Raw genomic sequence first — 13,712 nt, 5'->3', positions numbered from 1 at the left:
ACAAGTCGCAAGAAACAGTACAATGAAGTTAACGAGAGACCACTTTATCTATACTTGACCACCGGTGACACCGGTCGTACACGCGCATGGTCCTCAGGCAGCATGGGAAGCAAGTGCTCTTGTGCCAGGAGTGAGGTGTTTGATTTTCACCGCAACAAGCCCAACGAGATCGGTCCACTAGACTTCCTGGCCCAGAGTGACAGCAGAGTGACAACCCGACTGCCTCCCTATCCCACCACGGATGTTAAAGAGAAAAAGGTGCCCAGTGACGAAAAAAATAGGCAAAACAACCGCGCAAACGGTACGATGTGCACCACAATACCTGCCAGCGCACTTTCCTTTTCGAGATTTTTTTAATGGCGTCCATTCTTGTATTAACAACATTAAACTAAATGATACCCTCAATATTTCAGGAAAGACAGATACATTTGTGGGCACAGCTCGGTGGGATTTGTGATTAGGCTTAATGGTTAGGTTTAGGAGCATCCTAAAGGGATGAAACCGCTCATGTATGCAAGTGCCTGCAGTGTTCAGTAAAGAGTACAGGTGCTGCCCACTGAACCTGTGCGTGAGTGCATCGGTGCAAGCATTTTAGATGCCAGTTAGTGGACTGCATTTTCTGGACAAACATTGAGGGTAAGGATTAAGCACATAAAATCGCACACACCTATCGGAAGCCGAGTGGAGGAGATAGTAAATTGCGTAAGTCAACATGCCATGTAGCCATTACGCATATGCTTTGCGATTAAATTGTGTGACCTTAGAGTCAGCATTCCTGTATTCTCACTTCATGGTCCTTCACTTCCAATAGCAATGAAATCAGCAGCTTTTTTTTTTTTCCCTAACAGCAGTGCATGCACATCTGTATTTGAAAAGGCACAAGGGTTCTTTCGATACCACTGTAACTTAACACTATTCACCATCATGCTCAGCAGGTTGGCTTGATAATGACGACAACGGTCGTTGTTAGTTTAACAAGAAGGTCGAACAGACAGAGAAAACTCAGTTTCAAGCATTTAACTGTTGTTTCGGTAATCCCAGTAGCCTCTACATACATCCCAGTGCAGCATCCTCTTTTTCGGATCTTTTCACTAAACCAAAGATGACTTTCATGTCAAGGAATGTACGGATGCTTTATTATCAATGGTAGACAAGGTGACACACCATTATAGAAACAAAAGGGCAGTGTCTCTGTCCTTTCAGTCCTCGCCTGCAGGGATGGCATCTTCGAGTCGCCTCACAAACTTCACTCGCAGCTCAGAAGTGGAGTCACCTTTCAGTTGGTCATGAACGAAACAGGCGACCACTTCTGTCTGAACCTGAAGCACAGACAACGAATGCATGGTAAAAACGAGATCATACTGTTTAACTACCCAAAGCAACATGCTGCAAAGTACTGTTTGTCCGATTAGGCTGTATATCTTGAAAATGTGCCTTTACAATTTTCATGGCACCATTCTAAACCACCTCTTTCCATTGCTCAAAATAACCGGCCAGTGGCGTGTAACCCACATCGACAACATACGGAGGTGCAGTGTTAAAGGGGCTCTAAAGCACTGCGAGCTTGAAAATGTGTAATAGTGGCAGCTGTGTAGCACTCTACAATGAACAAACACCAGGAAAATGTTTCTAAATGGTGCTACAGTTACTACAGCCATTTGATAGAATATGCAGCTGCCACCATTTCTTGCTTTCCTTTGCTACCCTTCCCCAGGCTCTCTCTCCTTGTTGCATACTTTACGATACTGTATGCATCCGTCAGTCAAGCAAAAGCTAGGGATACTGACGCATCCGTAGAAAAAGCTATGGGATGCATTAGTCAACCAAAACAGCGAACCAGAACAGCGTCTCCTCCATTGTCTGCCCCCTCCCCACCCCCCCCTCTGATCATCATCTCTTTTTCATAGAGGACGAAAAAAAAAAGGTCTGATGTTCACTAAGGTGATGTTTACCCAAGAAGGCTCAGGAACTTGCAAATGGATTAAAAAAGCATGAATTCAATGCAGGAAAGGATTAAATGCAATAACAAATGCGCTTGGTATTAAATGAAAAAATTTGGAGTTACTCTCGCAAGAATTCCAAGTAGAAAAGTTGCGTATCCAACACACTTCCACAAAATTTTGACTTCGAAGAAAGGTTTGTGGTTTATTAGCAAGGCCAGCAGAAACTGCAACTCACCATTTCAACTGCTCCTCTGGCTTATTAGCTGAGTCAGCAGAAACTGCAACTTACCATTTCAAGTGCTCCTCGAATCACTCCAGGAATGATGTTGCTATACTTCAGGTTAGCATGACTCTCGGGCAACTCTACGAATTCAGTGAGTGGATTGCTTTCAAGAATAAGCGAGAACTCGTCTCCTGCTGGGCTCCAGTTAGTGATGGATGGACTTATGCCCAGGTACATCTTGAAGGCCATCTGTGAAAAACACCACAGACACTCTAAATACTAGACAAGCGATTGCTACATTTTGATGATCGAAGAGAACAGCTTGACTGCAGTGCTAAACAAAATATTGTCTCTTTTGTCAAACTTTTTACATGCCAAAATGTTCACTTGATTAGTATGGAAAACACAAGCATGTTTACTATGTAGTTTCTCAGACAACACCTGAACAGGGGTACAAGAATGGAATAACACTAGGGGGCTCACCACAAAAGCAATGTGAGCCTTCAAGTCAAAATGAAGTAATATATATTAGCACAACATTTTTAACTCGTTCACTTCACTTATGGGTCAATGAAGTGGTAAGGTGATGTAATTTCAGTGAAATGCCAAAGTATTGCAAACTGGGCAGGTTAAAAGGTATTCTTGATTGTCAGCGCATGTAGAGACGAATACAAGGTCATGGAAATACGAGATAGCACATGTTTCCTGGCCATGTAGTTGTTTTTGTGCACACTTATTGTCATGCGTACACTGAAGTGGAACCCTCATAAATGTTTCAGTCAATGTCTAGAGATTTTCACTTGCAGACCAAAAATGAAGGTCCACGACATGCAGTTTAGGCATAGACAGGTACCGGTAGCTGAAGTACAGTGTATTAGAATAGGTAGCTGATGTGACCAGGCTATCAATGCTCCAAAGGCTATCCATAATTCAGAGCGGCAGATTGTCTGCGTGAGATTTGCAGAGAATGCCTTAGCCTGAATTAGCACGGTGCAGGTTTCTTAATGAAACACTGAAATATCACCATTAGCATTTAATGAACAGCCTAATTACTTGTTCTTGTACTACACTTTTCAGCAGTAAGTTATGGTAAAGGGCTGCAAATTGTGCTTCCTTTTTTTTTTTTTTTTCAGCTTATTGGCCCTGTCAACAAACGAAACAAAATGTCACAAGTGGCATGCAACAAACCTCACATGACAACATCGACACAAAGTTTTCCATATCAGTAATACAAAAAAAAAAAAAAAAATGAAGGAGACACTTAAGATGTAGTACGATTTGAGCGCGATTGCAACACACCTGAAGTTTTTCAGCAGTGTCTCGAAAGTCGTAACACCTGCCCACATTTGTTCGCGCCAGGAAGTCTTCAATCAGCCTAAGTCCTATGTTGTAGCCCCTGCAAGAAAAAGTAAAGATACTTATGCAAGTTTGTTTTCTTTGTTTTTCGCCTTGGACCGCTCCAATATGTAATGCATATAATAACCACCGGAAAGAATAAACTCAACTTATGCTTCGTCATGGTAGTTTACACAGTATTTAATTTTTTAATAGAGCTACAGCATCTTAACCAAACTCGCACACAGAATCAAGAAAGCCGGACTTATATTTATACGTAACAGGCGACAACACATTGCGAAGCTACAATACTTGTGATTCACCGACGCCTCGATACTCACATTCTGTCCAACTGCTTGTTAACTTCCTCGTCGCTCTCATAATCTTTCAGCATCTGAGCCACCAGAGAGCCATAGGTAAGTGTGAAGAGCTCGGAGCTCTAAAGGTAGGAAGTGAGAGAAGAAGCATCCAGTTAAAGAGTGGCAAAAATTCAAGGAACGCATCCAAGATCAGTGTCACTCCCCCTTTCTAAGGGTAGCACGAACGACTCAACTTTGCGCACACAGAAAGACAAGGCGCGAAGCGGAAGGAAATTGGTCACATAGATATCAAAGTAGGCAGCTCGTACCACTTTCTTCGGATCTGCACTCCGCACAGTTTGCCGAGACATCGTTCAGTCGGCTGGGAACAGTCGTGAGAGCAGGTCGAGATCTCGCCGGACTACACTCGATGCCGGTAATGATTTCACAGAACGGACGGTGCAACGTATTTCTGAAATGGTTTCACAGGTGACACGGTTTTACACCACAAGCGCTGGAGTTCATAAAACTAAAGCACTCGCAATGTAAACACAACACTCCCCCATGCTTTGAGCGTCTGCAGATATCAGCAGTTAGCAGCCGATCGCCATTAGTGAACGTTGTTCCACCATCCGGCCGCTAGATGGCTACGGCAACAAATGCTTCAGACATAAATTTATAACATTATTAATAAACAAAAGCAATAAATAACCAATTTTATGGTGTCACAAGTTTATATTATAAAGTAAAAAGCATAAAAATTGGCAGGGCACATATACAAATTTAGCGCTGCTAGCGCCGCCACTCTTTTCAACATGGCGGCGTCCATGTGTCGTGTCTGAAAAACAACATCCGCGACTGACTGAACGCCTGCTGTTGTACGATGACAGACTTTCAAGAAGAACAGAAGAATGAGATAGAAGCGTTAGAATCAATCTATCCCAGTGAACTCGAGAGTGAGTCGTCCACTTATTCACTCGCTTTCGTTTTTTCTCTTTTCGTACTCAGTTTGTATGCTACGTGAGATGCATGTATAACACCGCAGTTATCTTACGTGAAGATGACGTGCTATTTCGTTATTTTCCCGCAGCCGTAGAAACAGACCCGTACCATGCCTTCACAATTGATGTCAAAGCTGACGCGTGTGATCAGCCTGAAGACGAACAAAGTAAGAGGCATCCCTTACGATGACGTGCTTGGGAGTTCAGTGGCTGAGTGCAATTTGTTGTGATTTTTCTAGCGTCGGTGAAACTCAAGTTCACCTATGTACCTCGTTACCCGGAGGAAGGACCATTGATTGAGGCAGTTGAATACGAGAACATTGAAGAGGAAGATGTTGAAGCGTTGATGACGGCCCTAAATGAGCAGGTACCGTCTCTATTACGTCTTCATTAGATCTTGGGTTTGTGCTTGTGCTCACTTGCGAATAGATCGTGGGATGCAGAGACATATTGTTTCCCATTCTTTAACAGTAAACGTGGTTTCGGTTAGTGGCACGACTAGCATTAGCGTCAGCGAGATTGAAGACCAGACAGCAATCATAGTCTTTGAAATGACTATTTGGGGGGCCAAAACGAACGCGAATTCATATCGACAGTGAAATTGCGCGCATCATACTTGAACAGCGTTTAGCCCGGTTGCCTTATCAACCTCTAGACAGGCGCCCTACTACTACACATACTGTCATCTATTTTAAGCTGGTGTGGACAAGCTTATTTTGTCAATGTTCACTGTGGAGGGCATATTTGTATGTTTGCTTGTTTGTTTAGAACTACAGAAAGTTGAGCTAGTTGGTATGGATTCATTGTGAAACAAGGTAAGGCGTGCAGACAAGGACACAAGAGGATCAGACAACACAAATGCCGTTTTTGTTGTTTGTTTCTGTATCGTGGGGCGTGGCAAGCATTCTTGTAATCTGTAGCAGTTCATGGTTTTCTTCTTCAACTTCCGTTTTCGTTGCTATAATCAAATGTTTGAGATGAATAAAGCACAAAATTGCAGATTTCGTATCGCTCGAAACGCTGACTGGCAGTATCTTGTGATACGATACAACATGTACCCGTGGACAAGCTAGGTGCAGTCACCTATACTTATAATGTTGCTGGCACACATAAATTGTCCATACTTCCCGGAGCAATCAAATTCATACTTCCAGGCTCCAAGTTCTGACTGTTCATGCTGAGCGTTTCTGTGCTCATGCACAAAATAAGACAACATTGTTGCTGATATATTCTGTTTTGATTGTTCATCATTACTGTGTGCCTGTATTGGCACTTTCCATTGGTTCATCATCATCATCATTTATTGTTCCCTTAAAGGCCCCTGCTTGGGGTATTACACGGGGGGGGGGGGGGGGGGGGGTACACATACAAATTACACTAAAGCTGATCAGTGATCAAAATAACAAAATATAAAAACGGGGAAAACACATCAGAAGTCATTCAATTAATAAAAAGCAGTTGAAAACAAACAAAAAAAAATAAACAGGGTAGACATGGTTTACCAAGGATCACTAAGACTTACTAGAAAAAAAAAATTAAATTATGGGGTTTTACGTGCCAAAACCACGATCTGATTATGAGGCACGCCGTAGTGGGGGACTCCGGAAATTTGGACCACCTGGGGTTCTTTAACGTGCACCTAAATCTAGGTACACGGGTGTTTTCGCATTTCGCCCCCATCCCGCGACTTCGTGCTCAGCAGCCCAAATTACTAGAAAAAGCGTATTATACATAGTATACACATGGCAGAGCGAAATACATTTCATGAACAGTTGATATAGAGGGTCAAAATTTAAAAGAGCATGATTGAAACAAACCAACAGAAAGAAAGGCGAGCTGTAAATACAAGGATTACATAGGTTGTGTAGACAATAAATCACAAAATTTTACGTGATCACGTTCAAGGACATGATACTTGTTAAGTGTCATCCTTAGTGTGCCCCCCCCCCCCCCAGTACAGTTTCTACAACTTCAAAACTGTGTGTCAATACTTTTTTTAACTCATTGTGTTGGTATTTTTAACAACCAGTGCTTTTTATGATGCCTCACAAACCTTTGCCTAGCAGTGATTTTGTATTTGTGCAGGTTCAAGAAAACCTTGGCATGGCCATGATTTTCACTCTGGTCTCGGCAGCAACTGAGTGGTTGAATCAGCACACAGAGCGTGTCAAATTCAACAAGACCGAAACATTGAGGCTACAGAAAGAAAAAGAAGAGGAGGCGGAAAGGGTAATGTGAAATTCATGTTCACTGCTACACACTTGAGAGCCTTGGGCCCTTTATAGATTCCTGCAAGTCATTGTGGTTCAATTTTCATCGGATAATGATTAGCAAACTTAACGTTTTAGTGTCGGCACTGAATTCAAGAGAAAAAAAAAACTCCAATCAAAATTTATTTTTAAATCTGACGTTTAGGAGCCCGACCGGCTCCTTCTTCAGGGGTGAGTTGGCATGAGGTGTCGCAGTGCTTATATGTGTTTTTGGCGCTTTGACAGGCGCACAGACGCAGATGCCTGTAAGAGCACTGCTACGCCTCACACCATCTCGCCCTGAAGAAGGAGCCGATCGGGCTCCGAAATTCATGCTGCGAATTGCCTGCTTTTTCTCTTCTTGGTTGATTTAACATGTTCATTTCAATTACTTAGGAAATGGACTACTAATTAGGGGATGCTTGTTATACACTGCTCAAAAGAACATTTGAAACTGTGGACCACACTTTGGAAATGCTTCAGCAGCAGGGTGACACGCTGGGCAGGCATGCAGAAATAAACCAGCATCACCTACCTCAAGTCGCCTGCTTTAAAACCACATGCTTTCAGACTTGCCCGAGTGATATAGTGAAATTAGTACATTGTGCTCACGTTTTCTTTAACAGTGGACTACAGTGTACATTCACACATGGCGAGTACACACAGTTCGCATTGTCTTATTGTATAGCTTAAACCTGACAGTGCCTAGCTTTCCTGTCTAGTAGATTTTGTCTGTCAGATAAAATGCAGCCATAGTACTCATTGCTGTTTTTTGCAAAGACATTGTAGTAAGTGGTACACATCACCTTTGTCAACCTATCAAAGCATACAAAGTGTAATGCAGTCTGTTTTTCCCTTACGTTTTTGTTGCAGTGATTGTTCAGCCTGAAAACTTAATTTTGCAATGGAAAACTGCCTCGTACTTATTGTCCCAGAATTGGAGTCTTTTCAGCTCAAGAAACATGCTAGATAACTGTGTGTTTTAGTTATGCATTTCTACCTTAGCACTTTCGTGACCACAGGAAAATCGGTAGTTTTCGGGTAGTCTGGTAATTTCTTTTTTTTTCCTGCCACAGGAAATTATTCGTGTTGAAGTGTATGGTATCAAATTGTAGAAGAAGAAATTATCTTTCCAACGGTATAAATTTCAAACAACATGTTTATTAAAAATAGTACGAAAAAAATGATCAAAACAAAAAAATCGCAACAAGAACGAGAAAGATCGATAAAAACATCAATGCTGCTTTGCACAAAAAAAAATATTTTAAAAAATCGAAATATTCATTTTCAACAAAAGGGATATATGAAATCAGCCTGCAAATATAAGCTCTGTATCTACAAAAGTTCTTGAGGCACATGGGTACACGCAACACTCCGCAGCGCAATTCCAAGGTGCACTCCCGGCCGTCTTCGTGGACAAAACTCCGCTCTCTGCGCAGCCGCTGGAAAATGATCACGTCCGAACGACGTTTGCACCCTGCAGATAAGAACTGTGACCTTTAGAACACGTCGGAAATCCTTACTGTCAATGCGCGGCAGCGATAACACGGTCCGAGAAGAAAGCAAAACTCAACGGCGGATACCTGTCGATGTTCCAGTGCGGTTTGCCGCACTTTCATCGTCCATACTGAAGTCCGACGAATTGAAGTCTTCTTCCGAGTCTGTGCTGCTACGATCATCCACAAATTCGAGCCCAGATGCGTTGGAATCCGTCGAAACTCGCCGTTTCCATAAAGCGGACGCGCACGACGTAGATGCCAAACGACAAGCGCTCGTCACCCCGGCTATGCAGGCACTTTAAAAATCCCCGCGCCGTGGAAAACAGAAACACAAATCCGAAACTGATAAAATAGTCTCTCTTTAACCCGCTCGATGGCACTAAGTGTCCGACGCACTCGGAGAAGCGCCAAAATTCGAACTTGTATCATCGAGAAAATACTGTCGACGGGAATAGGCGCGGTCACGAAAGTGTTAAATGCAAGATGTATTTGGTCCCAACAAACATGCAAGAACATCACTCGTTTGTTGTGTTCTCCCATTATGCCCATGCGCTCTTTTGTCTTTCGTTGTTTACACTCCTAATATTTCCTTTAAACTGAACCATCAGGTGTGTGTGTGTGTTTTTTTTTTTCCTTACTGGATATACAGTAAAACCTTGTTACAATGAAGTTGAGGGGAGAGCCAGAATTACTTAATTATATTCGTTATTTATGTACTGCACTATGAACCTCTATTAGGATTTCTAGGAAAACTTCACTTGCTTCGTTATATACATTATTTCGTTATAAGGAGGTTTGACTGTAATACACTTCGCATATAGTCCTTTTCATAAGAAAAAGTTAGAAGGTGATTCAACCTCTATAGTTGAAGTTGATGAAAGACAATGTCTTCATGGCCGAGTAATCAATGAGAATTGGGTGTATGAACCATATAATTTATTGTCAGAGCCACCCTGGAGCGCCGTTTGATCGATGTCAACTAGAGGTTGAGTCAGCTTCCAACTTTTTTTGAGTGCATGCATAGTGACATCTGGAACCCTCTCCGAATTTCTTCTACTGCTTTCCAAAATCTGCTTCAGTCAACAATTTGTTCAGGCGTGGCATGGCAATGTGAAGGGGAGTTGCGAGTAAGTGCCGGTCTCATTCCGTGCCGCTCCACTGATTGACTGAAATTTCCCAGGCACAAACGTGATATGGCGCTTGCTGAAGGCGGAGTCACTCCACACAGAACTATTGCGTCAGCCCTCACGTGAGGGAAGTAGGAAGAGTGGTGGACTTTAGACTGAACTACTTGTGGGGTTAACCCACGTTTTAGACTGCACTATCTCGGGGACTGCCCCACGAGCAGGCTAGAGTTAAACACATTCCTCACACGGAAAAGTGGCAGTAACTTGTCTTCAAAAAATTTGCTTATGTCCCTAATTGTGCTACTGCTTTTGTACAGGTCAAATTTGAAGGCACCAGAGTTACTGTGGAGAGTTTCCTGGCATGGAAGAGCAAGTTCGATGCAGAGATGGCAGAGATTAGGAACAGGGACAAGACGCTGAATGCATCTGGGAAACTCACGGGACGAGAACTCTTTGAGAAGGACACGAACCTCATCGACTCTGATCTCCAGTTCATGCAAGAAGGTCAGTGATTCAAACATATCGAGCATGAGTGCGTCTCAAATTTCGCAACTTATTATTTTTTAAATTATGGAATCCAATGTACCGAAACTATACACAGTGGATTATGAGGGATGCTATAGTGGAGTGCTCCAGATTAATTTTTACCGCCTGGGATTCTTTAAAGGGGCACTAAACGAAAATATCAGGTCGACCTAGTCTTCTGTAATTACGAATTCGTCATTTGTGGTGAGAACCGAGCTTTTGTAAATGATGAACATCGAAAATCAGATTGGCACCACCTATTTTGGGCTATGGTATGTCTTGTGATGTCACGGAGGGCAGCAGAGAGGGAGGTTGCCAGAAGAATATGTCAAGTCCGCTTTGGCAGGAGTGTTTAAATATTAAGAGTAGCAGCAGGCCTTCAGTTGCAATTTTGTATGCTACAAGGTCGTATAGTGGCTCACAGAAAACCACAATAGGCTTCTATGTGAATAATCTGTCGATATAACTCTACTTAATATTTTCCTTTAGTGTCCCTTCAACTTGCACACAAAGCTCAGCTACATGAGCATTATCGCATTCTGTCCCTATCAGAATATTGCTGCTGTGACCCTTCACATCGAAACCATGTCATGATGCAATGCCTTTGCACTACCACTTGTCTATCTTAGTGTTTTTGGCGTGGCTGGGATCGACCCATACAAGAACCACTGTTTCTACCAATCACCAAGCGGCGCGTGCAGCTCGGTTCCTTGCAACACCATCCAGATAGCGCTCGCGTCCATGGTAATGGCAGCACCCGCTATGCAGGGGAAAGAAGAAAAAGAACCACAAAGCTCGCCTTCGTGCATAGCGTTCGCCTCCAGTGTTTCCCAGTAAACATCACGGTTACATAGGCTGCAGTTGCCAGGAAGCGTGAGAAACGGTCAGGGATCTTTGCTATCGCCTTCCACTCTTAAAGATGAAGCTTAAAGGTCTTCCAAGTTCTTTCTTGCAGTTATAGAATATGCTAGGCCATAGTGAGTTGACTGGTGCAAATTGTGACAAAATCGAAATGCATGTCTGGAACAATTAATGTTTATAATGGTTTAATTAATATTAGTGTATGCCTCAAAACTACAGTTGAGTGTGAAAAATGTAATTTTGAATTCTAGCTAGACATTGAAATAACAGCTACATTTTGTTATAATAACCGCTGGTGCTGAAGCAGGGGTGAAGAGAATAAGGAAACATATATGTCCGTATAGTACTTTTAAGCACGCACACCACGGCTGTCATATCTGTACAGAATCTGGGAAGTGGCTACAGTGTACACTGAAATCCCACACAATTTTATGCCAGAGTACACTTGAAGGCCAACTGCATTAAGAAATCTCGGAGGTGAAGTGTAAGGACTTATTTCATATGCGCTCAACACCAGGTGCACATCTGTTCAGAAGCTTCTAATAAGGAAATTCAACAAGTACCAGCTCTGCAGCTATGCAAAGATTGCTTGACAGTATATACTACTTATTTGTTGCCAATTTAGTCAAAGTGAAATTTCGTTGCAGTTAGCATTTGAGGAAAGCCTTTTGGGAATGCGACAAGAAAATTTGTGCATTTCACCGCAGTTTTCGTGCTGCGCGTCGCAAAAATGAGCCCATATTTGCGACACTTCTCCAACATAAGTTTAATCTATGATTGGCTGTTTCCGCGGTAGCCGTATTCTTATTACACGAAATGCGAGTGGTGGGCACCAAAATGCTGGCCAATGAATAAACTGTTACACAAGAAAGCATTATCAAATATAGGTGCTAGTCTTGGCACTTCCATCAAATTGTCATGCCTTGAGCTTTGATCAGCTTCAATTCTGTAGTTGCAACACAAGGAAGGCTAATTCATTTAACTAGCAATTGTTCAATTTGTCACTGGTGCATACTGTATTTCGTGCTGCTTCCAGCAAGCCTACTTCAGTGGCATTGCACTGTCTTGCAAAGCTAGTGTTCTTAATATTTGTAAAGGACTCGCCATGGGAGCTGCAATCCAATAAGGGCAAAAAGCAGTTAAAGAACCCCAGGTGGTCTCATTCAATTTGTAGCCCTCAATTACCACCACAATTGTGCCGTCTATCATAGCCAGTGTGTTGATTGCTTCAGGATGGTAAACCTCATAATTGGTAAAGTAAATGAAAAAATTTTGCATGGCAAGCAACAAAAACTGTCTGGCAGATTGCATGAATTACAATACCCTTTGCTTGCATGTTTGTGACCTTACTTAACCTTTCTTCTTCAGGGGAGGAAGATGTCAAAGTGGATGAATCACTATTTCAAGAACTGGAGGACTTGGACCTGCAAGAACTTGACGAGCCTGATGATGTAAAAGCGTGACAATAGGAGTGTGGCTATTAAGAAAATATTCGTTTTTGTTTTTTGTGCAAGAATAAACTTTTTCTAGCATGCACGGCACCTTACAAAGGACATCGGCGTCCACCAACCTACATAAGACTTAAAGTAGGTGTCTGTATATACATAAAAATTTTAATATGAATTGAATAGTCATTACTTTATATTTGGCTCAATAATTTGTTAGACAAATTTTCTGAATATTGGCCTACGTTTTATTACTATAGTGCCTGTCAGGAGAAAAATCCCTGCAACGCTGCCTCAGATATTTGTTGCTAATCCACCTTTGATCCATACTGAAAGGCGCTGGCTCTCAGATAACCTGTGGCATGTTTTTTATGCAGGGTATTATTTGCTTTTAGCAAGTAGGTTCCCGTCTTGTCTCATATGGTGCCTCAATAAAAAAATGTCAGATGGTGGAATTGGACATCCCTCAGCGCAACAGCCCGATGTTCTTGACATTAGGCCACAGATGCATGGCACGATAAAATAACCTCAAAAGAGTTTTCTGCTGGATTAGTAGGTACATCGAATTTAGAAGGAAACAGTGCAAACAATGGGATAAGAGAGACGATCACTCCTTCCCACATGCAACATTCTGTTCACTGCCTTTGGGATTGGTCAATGTAACGGAACAGGCAACGTTTCCTCGCCGGAGTACAATATAAATCGTTTGTCAAGCCATTGCCGTGCAATCAGTATGCAGTGTCACCCAGTTTCTTGCCCTACATGAACATGTCATGCCATCTGGTGGCACTTTGCAGAAAGCCTATACATTCGAGCTACCTGCAGAATGTTTGACATAACATTGATTCCCATCGTGCGTGGGGTTTATTACACTTGACGACATGTGCAAGACTACAAAGGCTATGTCGGGACATGAGACATCAAATTAAGTGACATTTGCTTGAGTCGCACCCAAGTGCAAATTGTATTGCAAGTACCTTAGGCTCACCTCAAAAGATTGCTGAAACTTCTTCTACTTAATATATGTTGTGATGTGTTCCACAAATGGAGTACCTCAAAAGATGCTATAACTTCTGCTACTTAATATATGAATGTTTTCCACAAATGGAGTGGCTCAATTGATAATGAAAGCCCCATGTAGCAAGAAGTGAAGACAGTAGGTAGAGGGTAATAAATATATGGAAATGCAGAAGACTACAAGAACC

General features: G+C 42.3%; 2 protein-coding genes across 3 annotated transcripts; one reads left to right on the top strand and one right to left on the bottom strand.

Annotated features, from left to right (window-relative positions):
- Positions 1 to 71: 71 nt before the first annotated feature.
- Positions 72 to 4,434, bottom strand: LOC119461212 (trafficking protein particle complex subunit 3). 2 transcript variants are annotated; one of them, XM_049671963.1, is made up of 6 exons: positions 4,130 to 4,434; positions 3,843 to 3,940; positions 3,466 to 3,562; positions 2,233 to 2,415; positions 1,165 to 1,319; positions 72 to 227 (listed from the first exon to the last, which is right to left on the bottom strand). In XM_049671963.1, exons 1-5 carry the CDS (start codon positions 4,169 to 4,171, stop codon positions 1,200 to 1,202), a joined length of 540 nt encoding a protein of 179 aa, XP_049527920.1. In that variant the 5' UTR covers positions 4,172 to 4,434; the 3' UTR covers positions 72 to 227; positions 1,165 to 1,199. The 2 variants fall into 2 exon arrangements, with proteins under 2 accessions (XP_049527920.1, XP_037578364.1); XM_037722436.2 differs by lacking the exon at positions 72 to 227 and having other exon boundaries at positions 1,115 to 1,319; positions 4,130 to 4,433.
- A 164-nt stretch (positions 4,435 to 4,598) lies between these two features.
- LOC119461209 (RWD domain-containing protein 1) lies at positions 4,599 to 12,598 on the top strand. Its single transcript, XM_037722432.2, has 6 exons — positions 4,599 to 4,756; positions 4,891 to 4,968; positions 5,041 to 5,168; positions 6,887 to 7,030; positions 9,994 to 10,180; positions 12,431 to 12,598. Exons 1-6 carry the CDS (start codon positions 4,684 to 4,686, stop codon positions 12,523 to 12,525), a joined length of 705 nt encoding a protein of 234 aa, XP_037578360.1. The 5' UTR covers positions 4,599 to 4,683; the 3' UTR covers positions 12,526 to 12,598.
- Positions 12,599 to 13,712: the final 1,114 nt, after the last annotated feature.

This window comes from Dermacentor silvarum, chromosome 8 (genome assembly GCF_013339745.2).
Source record: "Dermacentor silvarum isolate Dsil-2018 chromosome 8, BIME_Dsil_1.4, whole genome shotgun sequence".
NCBI lineage: Eukaryota > Metazoa > Arthropoda > Arachnida > Ixodida > Ixodidae > Dermacentor > Dermacentor silvarum.
Note: the sequence above shows the minus strand (reverse complement) of the source record. Positions and strands in the feature narration are given on the sequence as shown.